Source organism: Scyliorhinus torazame, chromosome 21 (assembly GCF_047496885.1).
Source record: "Scyliorhinus torazame isolate Kashiwa2021f chromosome 21, sScyTor2.1, whole genome shotgun sequence".
Lineage (NCBI taxonomy): Eukaryota > Metazoa > Chordata > Chondrichthyes > Carcharhiniformes > Scyliorhinidae > Scyliorhinus > Scyliorhinus torazame.
Window position 1 is genome coordinate 118,946,892 of NC_092727.1, and position 18,123 is coordinate 118,965,014.

General features: G+C 47.0%; 1 protein-coding gene across 1 annotated transcript in view; it reads right to left on the reverse strand.

The window, feature by feature from the left end:
* Positions 1-9,661: 9,661 nt before the first annotated feature.
* The window catches only part of top2a (DNA topoisomerase II alpha), a 79,406-nt gene continuing 70,944 nt past the window's right edge, over positions 9,662-18,123 (reverse strand). Inside the window, exon 35 of the mRNA XM_072487392.1 lies at positions 9,662-10,213. Coding sequence (XP_072343493.1) covers positions 10,064-10,213 — 150 coding nt within the window. The 3' untranslated portion in view covers positions 9,662-10,063. The remainder of the gene's footprint in view (positions 10,214-18,123) is intronic.

Below are 18,123 nucleotides of genomic sequence, written 5' to 3' on the forward strand. Positions count from 1 at the left end.
AATAAAAAAGTCTTACATCAGGTTCAAGTCCAACAGGTTTATTTGGAATCACCAGCTTTCAGAACTTAGCTCTTTCATCGCCAGCTGAAGGAGCTACGCTCCGAAAGCTGTGATTCCAAATAAACCTGTTGTAAGACTTCTTACTGTGTCCACCCCAGCATCTCCACATCATAAGGGATCATACATGGATTGGATTGTTTGAAATTGGGGGGGGGGGGGGGAGGTGCACCATGAAACCTGTTGGAAGAACACACAGTTCTCTATCGAGAGGATCCTCAGATGAGGTTGAGTTTGACTCATTGGGGTGCACCAAGGAGAGGGGGAGTATGCGACTTGCTGCGAGTTATGGAGAGCAGTCAGTGACTTTCAATGACCTGGAATTTATGGGGTGGGGAAGTTGTAATAGCCGTGCCTGCAGGTAATCGAGCACCAACTTTTCAGCAGCAAAAACAGCGACAAGTAGGGGTGGAGTTCATGGCTGGACCGACCACGATGTTCTAAGTTGTGGTTCGAAGAGGCTAGAATGTCTGAAAAACTATCTTGGAAGCACAGAGTGGGCTGACATGTGGTGACGAGGTAGAACCTGATGTAATTTCGTAAGGTGAGTCGCCAGTCCCAGATGACCATCGGCTGCTTTCCCCTTTGAAGAGGGGGGGGGGGGGGCGGGGGGAAGAGCTGACTGGTGGTGATTTAACCTGAGGATCACACCTCAGACGAGGGGCAAGGTTGAGAAGGCAGGTCATTCATGAATAACCTCAGCTCTGTATCGTGAACCAGCTGTTTAGCCAACTGAGCTACACTGGACCCTCATTTGTAACAACATTTCTGTGGAGCACTATGTATACTATAAATAGAGTAAAACTGGAGATTTAAATAAGAGTTTTTAAATTGAGGCAAAAAAAGTATGTTATTTATAACTAATTAGAGCTGTTTTAGGGGGAGGAGGTCTCAACCACTTAATTTGAGTTCCAAATATGGAGCTGCAGGAACAGGGCACATACAAGGATTTTTGAACGGCAATGGGAATTTGGAATGCTTCTTTGGGATGGCAGTCGGCAACATCAACTGGGATGGAGGCCTGTAATGTACAACTTCTGGATAACTATCATGTACTTGCCCTTGAGATTATGGCCAATTTCCCCATATGGATCTGAAATTATGATGCCCTCATGTTTAAATCCAAACTCATTGGTGCCTCTAGTAGCCAAGCAACATTAGGTGAGCTACTTTGGCGTGCTTGAACCAACCCCAGCAAAGCTAATTGGCAAGACAAGAGGCACAATGTAATACGAAGAGTACTATATTGTGTCCAGTAAAATGTGTTCATGTTATACCTGGCGCTCGGGTAGAACAGGATTGAGCCATTCAACCCTTGAAGCTGTCCTGCCAGTCAATTAAATCATGTTTGATTGTTTAAATAATTTTGTTGCTTACCTCAGATCCATAACCATGTAACAAAAATCCAGCAATCTGATTTGAAATTTTCATCAGTCCCCAGCCCCAGCAGCATTTCATTCCAGTGTAAAAAGTTTCTCTTGACAATCACCCCTATTCAGTTTAGTTCTAACTATAAGGTTATGCTTCTTTGTACTCGTTTTGCCTCACCAGAGATTTTATCTTTTCTCCAAGCAGAAACTCAAGTGGGAGAATCCAGCTAAGAAGGACGAGCAGTGCTGGTCCGAGGAAACAGAAGAGCTCTTACGTGACTGCTTAGAGACAGTGGACTGGTCCATATTTAAGAACTCAGCGACCAACTTGAGTATGCCACCACCGTCAGACTTCATCAGCAAATGTGTGGACGACTGCATGCCAAAGAAAGCGGTACGTTCGTTCCCCAACCGGAACCCATGGCTCAATTGCGAGATTGACTCCCTACTGAAGGACAGATCTGAGGTGTTCAAGTCAGACGTCCCTGACCTATACAAGAAATCCAGGTACGACCTCCTCAAAGCCATCCGAGATGCCAAGAGAGAATATCAAACCAAGCTAGTCAGACTCTCGGCGATTGTGGCAAGGACTAAACATAACAGGCTACAAAGCGAAGCCAAGCAGTATCTCCAGCAGTAGCGCACCCCTCCCCGATGAACTCAATGCATTCTATGCTCAGTTTGAGCAGGTAACCAACAATCTGCTGTCGAGTGCCCCAGCAGCCCATAACTCACCCATACCCACCATCACAGCTTCCAGTCAGATTGGCCTTCCTGAAAGTGAACCCTCGGAAGGCGACGGGCCCGGACGGGATCCCTGTTCGTGCACTCAAGAGCCTGCACGGACCAGCTGGCAGAGGTGTTCGCGGACAACCTTAACCTGTCCCTACTCCACTCCGAGGTCCCCACCTGCTTCAAGAAGACCACCATCATACACCGATGCCAAAGGAGAACCAGGCAACGTGCCTCAATGACTACCGTCCGGTGGCCCTGACTTCAGTCGTAATGAAGTGCTCAGAGGTTGATCATGAAGCGCATCGCCTCCATACTCCCAGAACGCCTTGATCCACTGCAATTCGCATACCGTCGCAACCGGTCCACAGCAGACGCCATTTCCCTGGCCCTACACTCATCCCTAGAGCATCTCGACATCATGGACTCCTACATCAGACTCCTATTTATTGACTACAGCTCCGCCTTCAACACCATAATCCCAGCCAAGCTCACATCAAAGCTCCAAAACCTAAGACTTGGCTCCCCACTCTGCAACTGGATCCTCAATTTTCTGACCAACAGACCACAATCAGTAAGAATGAACAACACCTCCTCCACAACAGTCCTCAATACCGGGGCCCCTCAAGGCTGCATACTTAGCCCCCTACTCTACTCCCTGTATACACACAACTGCGGGGCAAAATTTGGTTCCAACTCCATCTACAAGTTTGCTGACGATACGACCATAGTGGGCTGAATCTCGAATAACGAGTCAGAATACAGGAGGGAGATTGAGAACCTAGTGGAGTGGTACAGCGACAACAATCTCTCTCTCAATGCCAGCAAAACTAAAGAGCTGGTCATTGACTTCAGGAAGCAAAGTACTGTACACACACCTGTCAGCATCCAACAGGGCCGAGGTGGAGATGGTTAGCAGTTTCAAATTCCTCGGGGTGTACATCTCCAAAAATCTGTCCTGGTCCACCCACGTCGATGCTACCACCAAGAAAGCACAACAGCGCCTATACTTCCTCAGGAAACTAAGGAAATTTGGCATGTCCACATTAAACCGTACCAACTTTTACAGATGCACCATAGAAAGCATCCTATCTGGCTGCATCACAGCCTGGTATGGAAACTGCTCGGCACAGGACCGCAGGAAACTTCAGAGTCGCGAACACCACCCAGTCCATCACACGAACCTGCCTCCCATTCATTGACTCCATCTACACCCCCCACTGCCTGGGGAAAGCGGGCAGCATAATCAAAGACCCCTCCACCCGGCTTACTCACTCTTCCAACTTCTCCCATCGGGCAGGAGATACAGAAGTCTGAGAACACGCACGAACAGACTCAAAAACAGATTCTTCCACGCTGTTACCAGACTCCTAAATGACCCTCTTATGGACTGACCTCATTAACACACCTTATATGCTTCATCCGATGCCAGTGCTTATGTAGTTACATTGTATACCTTGTGTTGCCCTATTATGTATTTTCTTTTATTCCCTTTTCTTCCCATGTACTTAATGATCTGTTAAGCTGCTCGCAGAAAAATACTTTTCACTGTACACGTGACAATAAACGAATCCAATCCAATTCAAACTACCGTATCTAATCATCATAAACACCTCAATCGACTTCCAGGTGCGGCGATGACCAGCTAAGTCGCACGTTTCGGCAGCTCCCGGTGGAACGGACTTTTGGGCTCTTAATAAGAGCCCCAACGGCAATTTTAACGGCTAAAAGTACTGTGCGGTAAACCAGAAGGGAATCCCCCCTGGATACGGATGGAAAAAGGAGAGGAAAGTGGCCGGATTGCGGTGGATCCTCTCGAGCAGCGGCAAGGAAGGCAAGCAAAAACCAAGATGGCGCCGCAAGGTGGCAGTTTAATATGGGGCCCTGAACAACACGAGTTTTTGAAACGCTGCGTGGAAGAGCTTAAAAAGGAGATGAAGAAGGAGCTGTTGGCCCCGATATTACAGGCGATTGAAGGGCTAAAAGATGAGCAAAAGACCCAGGAGCGGGAGCTTCGGGTCGTGAAGGCAAAGGCTGCCGAGAACGAGGACGATATACAGGGCCTGGTGGTGAAGACGGAGATACACGAGGCACACCATAAACGATGTGTGGAAAGGTTGAAGGTGCTGGAGAATAATGCGAGGAGGAAGAATTTAAGGATTCTTGGTCTTCCTGAAGGTGCAGAAGGGGCGGACGTCGGGGCATATATGAGCACGATGCTGCACTCGTTAATGGGAGCGGAGGCCCCGACGGGTCCGTTGGAGGTGGAGGGAGCATACCGAGTGATGGTGCGAGGACCGAGAGCAGGAGAAATTCCCAGAGCCATAGTGGTGAGATTCCTCCGTTTTAAGGACAGAGAGATGGTCCTCAGATGGGCAAAGAAAACCCCGGAGCAGTAGGTGGGAGAACGCGGTGATCCGCGCATATCAAGACTGGAGTGCGGAGGTGGCGAGGAGGGCGAGCTTTAATCGGGCCAAGGCGGTGCTTCATAAAAAAATGATTAAATTTGGAATACTGCAGCCGGCAAGACTGTGGGTCACATATCAAGGGAAGCACCACTACTTTGAAACGGTGGATGAGGCGTGGACATTTATTGTTGAAGAGAAATTGGAATAAGCGGGTTATTAAAAAAGAACGTTTGAGACAAAGTGGTGGGGCGAATAGGGGGGAAAAAAGAGATGATTTTTATGTTGTTAATCCTGCGACCCGGTAACTTTTCTCTCTTCCACAGGTTGTGGGGGAGGGAGGAAGGGAGGTGGAGGAGCTGGGGGCGTAGGCCATTGGGGGCGGGGCCAAAAGGAAAGCGCGGGCTTTGTTCCCGCGCTATGATAATTATGGCAGGAATAGGGAAGCAGGAAGGAGGGGGCGTCGCACGGTGCGAGCCGAGGTCATGGGGGGAAGCCGAGGTCGGCCAGAGTTTGCTGACTTCTGGGAGCAACATGGGGGGTGTAACTACACTAGTGGGGGATCTAGCGGGGGGGGTGGGAGGGGGGATTTACTGGATTGCTGCTGCTGGGGAGAAGGGGGAGCTGGTATGGGGTGGGGTGGGCGGGGCGGGAGGGCACCGCCTGGGGGGGGACACAGCTGCGTGGGAACCGGGTGAGGAGCTGGATAAAAGGGGATGGCTAATCAAGGGGGGGGTAAAGAGCCCCCCAACCCGGCTGATCACGTGGAATGTGAGAGGGCTGAACGGGCCGATAAAGAGGGCACTGGTACTCGCACACCTTAAGAAACTTAAGGCAGATGTGGTTATGTTACAGGAGACGCATTTGAAACTGATAGGCCAGGTTAGACTACGCAAAGGATGGGTGGGGCAGGTGTTTCATTCGGGGCTAGATGCGAAAAACAGGGGGGTGGCTATACTAGTGGGGAAGCGGGTAATGTTTGAGGCAAAGACCATAGTGGCGGATAGTGGGGGCAGATACGTGATGGTGAGTGGCAAATTACAGGGGGAGGCGGTGGTCTTGGTGAACGTATATGCCCCGAACTGGGATGATGCCAACTTTATGAGGCGCATGTTAGGACGTATCCCGGACCTAGAGGTGGGGAAGTTGGTAATGGGTGGAGATTCTAACACGGTGCTGGACCCAGGGCTGGACAGATCGAGGTCCAGGACTGGAAGGAGGCCGGCAGCAGCCAAGGTGCTTAAAGACTTTATGGAGCAGATGGGAGGAGTAGACCCATGGAGATTTAGCAGACCTAGGAGCAAGGAGTTTTCGTTTTTCTCCTATGTCCACAAAGTTTATTCGCGAATAGACTTTTTTGTTTTGGGAAGGGCGTTGATCCCGAAGGTGAGGGGGACGGGGTATACGGCGATAGCTATTTCGGATCACGCTCCACAGTGGGTGGACTTGGAGATAGGGGAGGAAAAAGAACGGCGTCCACCCTGGAGAATGGACATGGGACTAATGGCGGATGAGGGGGTGTATTGAAAAGTACTTGGAACTCAATGATAATGGGGAGGTCCAGGTGGGAGTGGTCTGTGAGGCACTGAAGGCAGTGGTTAGAGGGGAGCTGATATCAATCAGGGCACATAAAGGAAAGCAGGAGAGTAGGGAACGGGAGCGGTTGCATGCAAGAACTTCTGAGGGTGGACAGGCAATATGCGGAGGCACCGGAGGAGGGACTGTACAGGGAAAGGCAAAGGCTACACGTAGAATTTGATTTGCTGACAACGGGTACTGCAGAGGCACAGTGGAGGAAGGCACAGGGTGTACAGTACGAATATGGGGAGAAGGTGAGCAGGTTGCTGGCCCACCAATTGAGGAAAAGGGGAGCAGCGAGGGAAATAGGGGGAGTGAGGGATGAGGAGGGAGAGATGGAGCGGGGAGCGGAGAGAGTGAATGGAGTGTTCAAGGCATTCTATGAAAGATTATATGAAGCTCAGCCCCCGGATGGGAAGGAGAGAATGATGTGTTTTCTGGACCAGCTGGAATTTCCTAAGGTGGAGCAGGAGGGTGGGACTGGGAGCACAGATCGAAATGGAGGAAGTAGTGAAAGGAATTAGGAGCATGCAGGCGGGGAAGGCCCCGGGACCGGATGGATTCCGTTGAATTTTACAGGAAATATGTGGACTTGCTCGCCCCGCTATTGATGAGAACTTTTAATGAGGCGAGGGAAAGGGGACAGCTGCCCCCGACTGTCAGAGGCAAGGATATCGCTTCTCCTAAAGAAGGAAAAAGACCCGCTGCAATGCGGGTCCTATAGGCCTATTTCCCTCCTGAACGTAGACGCTAAGATTCTGGCCAAGGTAATGAGGATAGAGGATTGTGTCCCGGGGGTGGTCCATGAGGACCAAACTGGGTTTGTGAAGGGGAGACAGCTGAATACGAATATACGGAGGCTGCTAGGGGTAATGATGATGCCCCCACCAGAGGGGGAAGCGGAGATAGTGGTGGTGATGGATGCCGAGAAAGCATTTGATAGAGTGGAGTGGGATTATTTGTGGGAGGTGTTGAGGAGATTTGGCTTTGGAGATGAGTCTATTAGATGGATACAGCTGCTGTATAGGGCCCCGATGGCAAGCGTGGTCACGAATGGACGGGGGTCTGCGTATTTTCGGCTCCATGGAGGGACGAGGCAGGGATGTCCTCTGTCCCCATTATTGTTTGCACTGGCGATAGAGCCTCTGGCAATAGCATTGAGGGGTTCCAGGAAGTGGAGTGGAGTACTCAGGGGAGAAGAACACCGGGTATCTCTGTATGCGGACGATTTGTTGTTGTATGTGGCGGACCCGGCGGAGGGGATGCCAGAGATAATGCGGATACTTGGGGAGTTTGGAGAATTTTCAGGATATAAACTGAACATGGGGAAAAGTGAGTTGTTTGTGGTGCATCCAGGGGAGCAGAGCAGAGAAATAGAGGACTTACCGCTGAGGAAGGTAACAAGGGACTTTCGTTACTTGGGGATCCAGATAGCCAAGAATTGGGGTACATTGCATAGGTTAAATTTAACGCGGTTGGTGGAACAGATGGAGGACTTCAAGAGATGGGACATGGTATCCCTGTCACTGGCAGGGAGGGTGCAGGCGGTTAAAATGGTGGTCCTCCCGAGATTCCGCTTTGTGTTTCAGTGCCTCCCGGTGGTGATCACGAAGGCTTTTTTCGAAAGGATTGAGAAGAGTATCATGAGTTTTATGTGGGCCGGGAAGACCCCGAGAGTGAGGAAGGGATTTTTGCAGCGTAGTAGGGATAGGGGAGGGTTGGCACTACCGAGCCTAAGTTAGTACTACTGGGCCGCCAATATCTCAATGGTATGTAAGTGGATGGGAGAAGAGGAGGGAGCGGCGTGGAAGAGATTGGAGAGGGCGTCCTGCAGGGGGACTAGCCTACAAGCTATGGTGACGGCGCCGTTGCCGTTCTCACCAAAGAAATACATCACAAGCCCGGTGGTGGTGGCTACTCTGAAAATTTGGGGGCAGTGGAGACGGCATAGGGGAAAGACGGGAGCCTCGGTGTGGTCCCCGATAAGAAATAACCATAGGTTTGCTCCGGGGAGAATGGATGGGGGATTTGGAACATGGCAAAGAGCAGGAGTAATACAATTGAGAGATCGGTTTGTAGATGGGACGTTTGCAAGTCTGGGAGCGCTGACCGAAAAATATGGGTTGCCCCAGGGGAATGCATTCCGGTATATGCAACTGAGGGCTTTTGCGAGGCAACAGGTGAGGGAATTCCCGCACCTCCCGACGCAGGAGGTGCAGGACAGAGTGATCTCAAAGACATGGGTGGGGGACGGTAAGGTATCAGATATTTATAGGGAAATGAGGGACGAGGGGGAGATTATGGTAGATGAGCTGAAAGGGAAATGGGAAGAAGAGCTGGGGGAGGAGATTGAGGAGGGGCTGTGGGCTGATGCCCTAAGTAGGGTAAACTCATCGTCCTCGTGTGCTAGGCTAAGCCTGATACAATTTAAGGTGTTACACAGGGCGCATATGACTGGAGCACGGCTCAGTAAATTTTTTGGAGTAGAGGATAGGTGTTCGAGATGCTCGAGAAGCCCAGCGAATCACACCCACATGTTCTGGTCATGTCCGGCACTACAGGGGTTTTGGGTGGGGGTGACAAAGGTGCTTTCGAAGGTGGTGGGGGTCCAGGTCGAACCAAGCTGGGGGTTGGCTATATTCGGGGTTGCAGAAGAGCCGGGAGTGCAGGAGGCGAAAGAGGCTGATGTTTTGGCCTTTGCGTCCCTAGTAGCCCGGCGCAGGATACTGTTGATGTGGAAGGAAGCCAAACCTCCGGGTGTGGAGACCTGGATAAATGACATGGCAGGGTTTATAAAGCTGGAACGCATTAAGTTCGTCCTCAGGGGATCGGCTCAAGGGTTCACCAGGCGGTGGCAACCGTTCGTCGAATACCCCTCAGAAAGATAGAGGGAATGGAAAAGAAGAAGACAGCAGCAGCAACCCGGGGGGGGGGGGGGAGGAACCAGAAGGACTCTCAGGGATGTTAGTGTATAAGTATAATATGTATAGGTTGTTGTTATAGGTAATTGTATACTGGACGGCTGAATTGTATTTTTTGGAGGGTATTTATTTGGGACAAGGCAGTTGCCATTTAGTTTTTAAAAAAAAATTTTTTTGATGTTGTTTATATATTATTTATTTCTTGTTTAAAAAACTGGCCATTGTTATTTATATTGTTATATTACTGTGTGAAATATACACAATGTACTGTTATGGTTGGCCAAAAATGTTGAATAAAATATATTTTTAAAAAAATAAACACCTCAATCAGACCACCCGTTAATCTTTCATGCGTGAGGGAATGAGTACCAGACCATGGTACTTGATGCTGATCGTAGTGTCGAATTAAGAGTTATGCATTGATCATACTTATTTGTGGGTATTGAACTAATGTGAAAATTAATAAATAAACTTGAGTATTTTTCAAAGGAGTCATTTTTGTGCAATTATATTAAGTTAAATTAAGCAACTATGAACGAGGAGACTATTATGTTTTACCCAAAAGCACACATTTGACTGAAAGAATGCTCACAATACGGACCTTTTACAAAAGTTTTATTTCAGAAATTTGAAAAAGTTAAAAAATGTGAAGTGCAAGTGAACAGGTAAGTGAGAGTATAAGATTCAGTTAAGAGTATAAGATTATGTTGCCAGCAAATATTTACAACAGACAGACAAAAATTGAGCTTAAAATTAGCAACATCTTTCCAAATTAATACATTTGCAGCCTATGAGACAATTCTTCATACAGGTCAGAAAATTGGCACTCAAAAGGCTATTCAATTGTGTCTATAACCCAGTCTATAAAACCTGCACTTTCCCCCCCACAGGTTAAGAGCAGGAATCTGGATGGATGTTCACCCACTACCCCCCAGGAAGTCTCCAGTAACACCGAGTATAACAGGCAATGCACATATTAACTGGGTCAATATCAAAAAATTTAAAACAAATCTTCATCAGAATCCTCCAAATACCGAACAGGCTTTTTTGTACGGCTGGCCATTCTAGGTGCTCGCTCTAGATCAATACTTGATTTGGAGTCTTCATCGACATCGATGTGGAAACTCTCATCATCCACCATCTTGCTTTTCTGAAGGATAATCATGGTAAAGAAAAAACAATATAACTATTTGAGGACTCTGGCTGTGTTTTATTAAATGATGAGGGAAGCCAGAACTAAAGTTCAAATTCACAAGCAAAATGGAAAATAAATGTAGTGGCCAACGTGGCTTTCCAAAGTCAACAGTAAATTAACTAAGTGGTGGTATATGTATATCTACAAACGGTCATCAGTAATGTATCATCACGTTGATGTAGAAGGAGGCGGGGTCATCACTGTTCTTTGGGTCCTTGCCAATGTTCATGTTCACACATTTTCAGCAAACATTGGCCGAATTGCAATTACGAGTGAGAACTTACTCCTTAATTCAGGAATACTAGCACCCTCCAGATGCTCCACCTAAGAGGAGCTAAATCAGCTGAGAGCAGTGCAAACAATCCTCACACGGAAGAACATAGAAAAATACAGAACAGGCCCTTCGGCCCACGATGTTGTGCCGAACCTTTGTCCTAGATTAATCATAGAATTTACAGTGCAGAAGGAGGCCACTCGGCCCATTGAGTCTGCACCGGCTCTTGGAAAGAGCACCCTACCCAAAGTCAACACCTCCACCCAACACCAAGGGCAATTTTGGACACCAAGGGCAATTTATCATGGCCAATCCACCTAACCTGCACATCTTTGGACTGTGGGAGGAAACCAGAGCACCCGGAGGAAACCCACTCAGACACGGGGAGGATATGCAGACTCCGCACAGACAGTGACCCAAGCCGGAATCGAACCTGGGACCCTGGAGCTGTGAAGCAATTGTGCTATCCACAATGCTACCGTGCTGCCCTTAAGAACAAAAAAATCTACACTATATCATTTTACCGTAATCCATGCACCTATCCAATAGCTCCTTAAAGGTCCCTAATGTTTCCGACTCAACTACTTCCACAGGCAGTGCATTCCATGCCCCCACTACTCTCTGGGTAAAGAACCTACCTCTGATATCCCTCCTATATCTTCCACCTTTCACCTTAAATTTATGTCCCCTTGTAATGGTTTGTTCCACCCGGGGAAAAAGTCTCTGACTGTCTACTCTATCTATTCCCCATATCATCTTATAAACCTCTATCAAGTCGCCCCTCATCCTTCTCCGTTCTATTGAGAAAAGGCCTAGCACCCTCAACCTTTCCTCGTAAGACCTACTCTCCATTCCAGGCAACATCCTGGTAAAGTTGGTACAAGACATCCAACTGGATGAGTTGGATGTCTTGTAGAACAATTTTACTTATAAGTAAATATAAGCACCAGACATTCGCTGTTGGGTTTATGATGGCAATACTTGTATTCACACAGCACATGCAAGTGAACTTCAACCCTTTTAACAGTTTGTTAGCAAAATGTTATGATAAAAAGCAGTAGTTGTGACAGTTTTTGATCAATGTGCTCTTTGGCTATCTGCTTAATTGTCTCAGAAAAAACAACAGCCTTGTATGGAGGAAAATATTACTGTCAGCTTGGTCAATCGAAATATCAGAGTAGAAGAAAGAAAACTTAGAGGAAAAAAGCAGAAGAATTACAGGCCAGTTAGCCTGACATTAGTAGTGGGGAGGGAAGAAGTTTGAGTTTATTATAAAAGATGTAACAATAGAACATTTGGAAAGCATTAATGGAATTGGACAAAGCCAACATGGATTATGAAAGCTAAATCATGCTTAACAAATCTACTGGAGACTTTTGAGTATGTAACTAAAATAGATATGAGAGAACCAATGGATATGGTGTATTTGGACTTTGAGGCTTTTGACAAGGTCCCTCACAAGAGGGGTAGGGGTAATGTTTTCGTATGGATCGACAATTGGTTGACAGACAGGAAACAGAGTGAGAACAAATGTCCACCCCCCCCCATCCCGAGTGGCAGCCAATAACTAGTGGGGTACTGCAGGGCTCAGTGTTTGGGCCCCAGCTATTCACAATCTATATAAATGACTTGGAAGAGGGAACCAAATGTAATATTTCTAATTTTGCTGAAGACACAAAACTGGGCGGAAAGAGGATGCAAGGAGATTTCATGGTAATTTAGACAAGTTGAGTGAATGGGCAAACACGTGGCAGATGCAGTACTGTGGCTAAATGTGAAGTTTTACACTTTGGTATGAAAAACAGATAGGACGAGTATTATATAAATGGTGATTTATTGAGGAATGTGGGTCGACAAAGGAATCTGGATGTACTTGTACACCAGTCAATGAAAGTGGAGAGGCAGGTGCAGCAAGCAAGGAAGGCAAATGGTAGATTGGCCTTCATTGCAAGAGAATTTTAGTTCAGAAATAGGGAGCAGGATTCTCCTGTTCAGAGATGTAAGTGGTGACGCCGTCACAGAATTTGTGGACTTTCACGACAGCAAAACTGGCGCCGAACCAGATTTGATTCAGCAACTGGGGAGGGGCTAGAACAGGCGCCACGTGGAACACAATCAATTTCAATGAAAAATGGTGCATGATTCACCGGGTCTGTGATTGACACTCTGAGCTGCTGCCAAATATACACACATCCCAGCCACAAGATGGCACTGGTTGTGCTGGAGCGTGCCCATCCCGCTTATGGGTCAGCTGGGGACAGAGGGCACTTAGGGGATTGGCCTGGGGTGATATCTATACGACGCTTGGCCCCAAGTTCACAGTGGGCAATCAGCGGCGTGTGCAGCTGCTTTGCTGGCTGCGGCAATGGTGTTCGCGCCCATCCACCCCAACCCCACAGCCCACCTCCTGGCAGAATGCCCCCCCCCCCACAAGCATGCGGCTCAACTGTCAGAAAACTATGGCAATGTTGCACACTCTCTGTACCCCCCATCTCTCCCTCAGCAGCCATGACATTGGTTTACGATTTTTAAAAGTGTTTTATCAAATGGCTGCAGTAATGTCACTGTGTAGGTGGAGCTGGGCTGTGATTCTGTCTTTTACTTTCATTTTGAGCAGGAAGCTGCTTTGTGGCCCTGAGGTTTTTGGTTTCGTTTTCAAAAGGGAGCTGCAATCAAAGAAAGGTGTATTTTTTGTCTCTCTCTCAGCATTCTAAAGAATGTCTCCAGACCACTTGATAACTTCAAAGTAATACCTGTTGTCTGTGAGGAATTGAAACATACTGTTTTGTAGAAAAAGGGTGTTTGGCTAATGGATGTTGTTAGGAAAGTTATTAAGGGTTGTCTATAGAGTACTGTATCTTTGGTGGGTATTTGTGTTGGTAGTTGATAAGATGTTTACTGTGTGTTTAGAAAATGTAAACTGGATTCATAGAATAAATATTGTTTTGTTTAAAAATACTTAAGATCTCTGTTGCATAACACCTGGAAAGTGGGCCCTTGTGTTCCTCATAACCAAAATCTATTAAAAGTTAACTGGGGTTAGTGGTACTGTCCTATGAGGGTGATTAGTTTGACTGGGCCTGTATACACTGGAGTTTAGAGTGATGACAGGAAATCTGATTTAAGTGTATAAAATTCTAACAGGGCTGAACACACTAGGTGCAGGGTGGATGTTTTCACTGGTTGGCAATCTAGAACCAGGGGGCGAACTAACAGAAATGTTTCTCATCGTCATATCAGGTGGATTTGGCTGGGAGTTTCTCCCCAGCTCTGTCCCCACCACTATCTAACCACACACAACTACTTTTTTGGGCCCTGGGGAGATTCCCTCCGGGCTAGCCCACACGTTACTGGGAGGCGAATTCGCTGGCCAGACCAGTTACTCAGAGGCTGGGCCATCATTTTGAAAGGATGGCTCGATCTCTAAGTGAGCTCGAAGGCCCCCACACCCAACAGGCAATGTCACCTCCTCACCCCCCCCCCCCCCCCAACCAAGTGGGTGCACCCTGCTATGAGCCCCCCCCCCTTTCAGGCCTCCCCATGCCTTCTTTCAGCCAGCCCCCTTCACCCCCACCCTCCAATCCCGCCTTTCATGGGCATGGCTCCCCTCAGGCCCTGACCGACACTGCCACTCTGCCCTAACATTGAGGACATTTTTTTTGACTCTTAAGGAAATCACGGATATGGTGAGTAGGCAGGTAAATCAAGGCAAGATCCAAAATGTCATGGGCGCAATCAAACAAAATGGAAACTATGGACCATAGTGAGCAGGTTTAACCGCATTTCTCCTGGCGCTTGCAGCCTCAGGGAACTGCACATTAGTGTGAGATTTGCTGCCTCGCTCTTTAATCATAGAATTTAGTGCTCCAATATGCAGATGTCAAAAGTGATCCCGCCCACAATGGATGCGCTTCATATCGTGAGATCAGAGGCGTGGCGAGCATGGGAAGATCCCAGGAGTGGGGTTTCTCGGTAGTTACCGACCACGTTGAGCCACGGCCTGCTGCTTTTTTGGCGCTACATGGCCGGAAGATCACGCTCCCTGGATTGAAGATTGGCTGACTAAAAGGGAGCAGAGAGTAGACATCAATGGGGTCCTTCTCAGGTTGGCACAATTAACAAATGGTGTACCACAGGGATCAGTGCTGGAACTCATACAAATGATTTGGAAGAAGGGACTGAAGGTATGGTTGCCAAATCTGCTGATTTAACAAATATATGTAGGCAAGTAAGTTGTGAAGAGAACATAAGAAGGCTACAAAAAGATATAGGTAGGTTATAGGTTAAGTGAGTGGGCAAAGAGCTTGCAAATGGAGTAGAATATAGGAAAATGTGAAATTGTTTATTTTGGCAGGAATAAGAGAAAGGCATTTTTATCTAAATGGTGAGAGTTTGCAGAGCTTGGAGGTGCAGAGGGATCTGGATACTCCAGGGTCCCAGGTTCAATATCAGTGTGAAGTCTGCACCTTCTCCCGGTGTCTGCGTGGGTTTCCTCCGGGTGCTCAGGTTTCCTCCCACATGTCACGAAAGACGGGCTGTTAGGTAATCTGGACATTCTGAATTCTCCCTCTGTGTACCCGAACAGCGCCGGAATGTGGCAACTAGGAGCTTTTGACAGTAACATCACTGCAGTAAGCCTACTTGTGACAATAAAGATTATTATGGAGTATTGTGTAAATATTGGTCACCTTATTTATGGAAGAATGTAAATGCGTTGGAATCAGTTCAGAGATTTACCAGACTGATACCTGGAATGAGGGGTCATCTCATAAATAAAAGTTGAACAGGTTAGGCTTTTTTTTCACTGAAGTTTAGAAGAGCAACAGGCGACTCAATTGAAACATATAAGACACTGAGGGGTCTTGACAGGGTGGATGTGGAGGGGATGTTTCCTTTTGTCAAAGAATCTAGAACTAGGGGTCACTTTAAAAATAAGAGGTTTCCCACTTAAAACAGAGATGAGTCTTAGGAACTCCTGAAAAAGCAGGATCTTAATATTTTTAAGGCAGAGATAGATAGATTATTGGTAAGCAAGGTGATAGGTTATCAGGCGTAGACCGTCTGCAGATTTGAGGTTACTATTGCATCAGCTTGATTTTATTGAATAGTGGAGTGTTTGAGGTGAAGAGTTGCCTACTCCTGGCCCCTTGTCCAAATGTAAGATCAGTCTTGATCACAATGAATGAGAGAGAGCAGGGGTCATATAGCCACCATTGCTCCTATTTATGCTGTTTGAATAAAGGAAATTTCATCACTCCTTGGCCTTTTGGCTAAGATCAAGTGTAGTGTAGATTGAGCCATAAGACATAGGAGCGGAAGTAAGGCCATTAGGCCCATCGAGTCCACTCCACCACTGATTTCAACTCCATTTACCCGCTCTCTCCATAGCCCTTGATTCCTTGAGAAATCAAGAATTTATCAACTTCTGTCTTAAAGAGACTCAACGTCCCGGCCTCCATCGCCCTCTGTGGCAATGAATTCCACAGACCCACCACTCTCTGGCTGAAGAAATTTCTCCTCATCTCTGTTCTAAAGTGACTCCCTTTTATTCTATGGCTGTGCCCCCGGGTCCTAGTCTCCCCTGCTAATGGAAACAACTTCCCTACGTCCACCCTATCTAAGCCATTCATTATCTTGTAAGTTTCTATTAGATCTCCCCTCAACCTCCTAAACTCCAATGAATATAATCCCAGGATCCTCAGACGTTCATCGTATGTTAGGCCTACCATTCCTGGGATCATCCGTGTGAATCTCCACTGGACCCGCTCCAGTGCCAGTATGTCCTTCCTGAGGTGTGGGGCCCAAAATTGCTCACAGTATTCTAAATGGGGCCTAACTAATGCTTTATAAAGCTTCAGAAGTACATCCCTGCTTTTATATTCCAAGCATCTTGAGATAAATGACAACATTGCATTTGCTTTCTTAATTACGGACTCAACCTGCATGTTTATCTTTAGAGAATCCTGGACTAGGGCTCCCAAGTCCCTTTGTACTTCAGCATTATGAATTTTGTCACCGTTTAGAAAATAGTCCATGCCTCTATTATTTTTTCCAAAGTCCAAGACCTCGCACTTGCCCACGTTGAATTTCATCAGCCATTTCTTGGACCACTCTCCTAAACTGTCTAAATCTTTCTGCCTGCCCCTCCACCTATCTTTGCATCATCGGCAAACTTAGCCAGAATGCCCCCAGTCCCGTCATCTAGATTGTTAATATATAAAGAGAACAGCTGTGGCCCCAACACTGAACCCTGCGGGACACCACTCGTCACCGGTTGCCATTCCGAAAAAGAACCTTTTATCCCAACTCTCTGCCTTCTGCCTGACAGCCAATCGCCAATCCATGTTAGTACCTTGCCTCGAATACCATGGGCCCTTATTTTGCTCAGCAGTCTCCCGTGAGGCACCTTATCAAAGGCCTTTTGGAAGTCAAGATAGATAACATCCATTGGCTCTCCTTGGTCTAACCTATTTGTTATCTCTTCAAAGAACTCGAACAGGTTTGTCAGGCACGACCTCCCCTTACTAAATCCATGCGGACTTGTCCTAATCCGACCCTGCACTTCCAAGAATTTAGAAATCTCATCCTTAACAATGGATTCTAGAATCTTGCCAACAACCGAGGTTAGGCTAATTGGCCTATAATTTTCCATCTTTTTCCTTGTTCCCTTCTTGAACAGGGGGGGGAACAGCGATTTTCCAATCCTCTGGCACTTTCCCTGACTCCAGTGACTTTTGAAAGATCATAACTAACGCCTCCACTATTTCTTCAGCTATCTCCTTTAGAACTCTAGGATGTAGCCCACCTGGGCCCAGAGATTTATCAATTTTTAGACCTCTTACTTTCTCTAGCACTTTCTCCTTTGTGATGGCTACCATATTCAACTCTGCCCCCTGACTCTCCTGAATTGTTGGGATATTACTCATGTCTTCTACTGTGAAGACTGATGCAAAGTACTTATTTAGTTCCTCAGCTATTTCCTTGTCTCCCATCACTAGATTACCAGCGTCATTTTGGAGCGGCCCAATGTCTACTTTTGCCTCCCGTTTGTTTTTAATGTATTTAAAGAAACTTTTACTATCATTCCTAATGTTACTGGCTAGCCTACCTTCATAATTGATCCTCTCTTTCCTTATTTCTCTCTTTGTTATCCTCTGTTTGTTTTTGTAGCCTTCCCAATCTTCTGACTTCCCAATACTCTTTGCCACATTATAGGCTTTCTCTTTTGCTTTGATGCATTCCCTAACTTCCTTTGTCAGCCATGGCTGCCTAGTCCCCCCTCTGATAACCTTTCTTTTCTTTGGGATGAACCTCTGTACTGTGTCCTCAATTACTCCCAGAAACTCCTGCCATTGCTGTTCTACTGTCTTTCCCACTAGGCTCTGCTCCCAGTCGATTTTCGTCAGTTCCTCCCTCATGTCCCTGTAGTTACCTTTATTTAACTGTAACACCTTTACATCTGATTCTACCTTCTTTCTTTCAAATTGGAGATTTAATTCTACCATATTATGATCATTGCCTCCTAAGTGTTCCCTTACTTTAAGATCTTTAATCAAGTCTGGCTCATTACATAACACCAAGTCCAGAATGG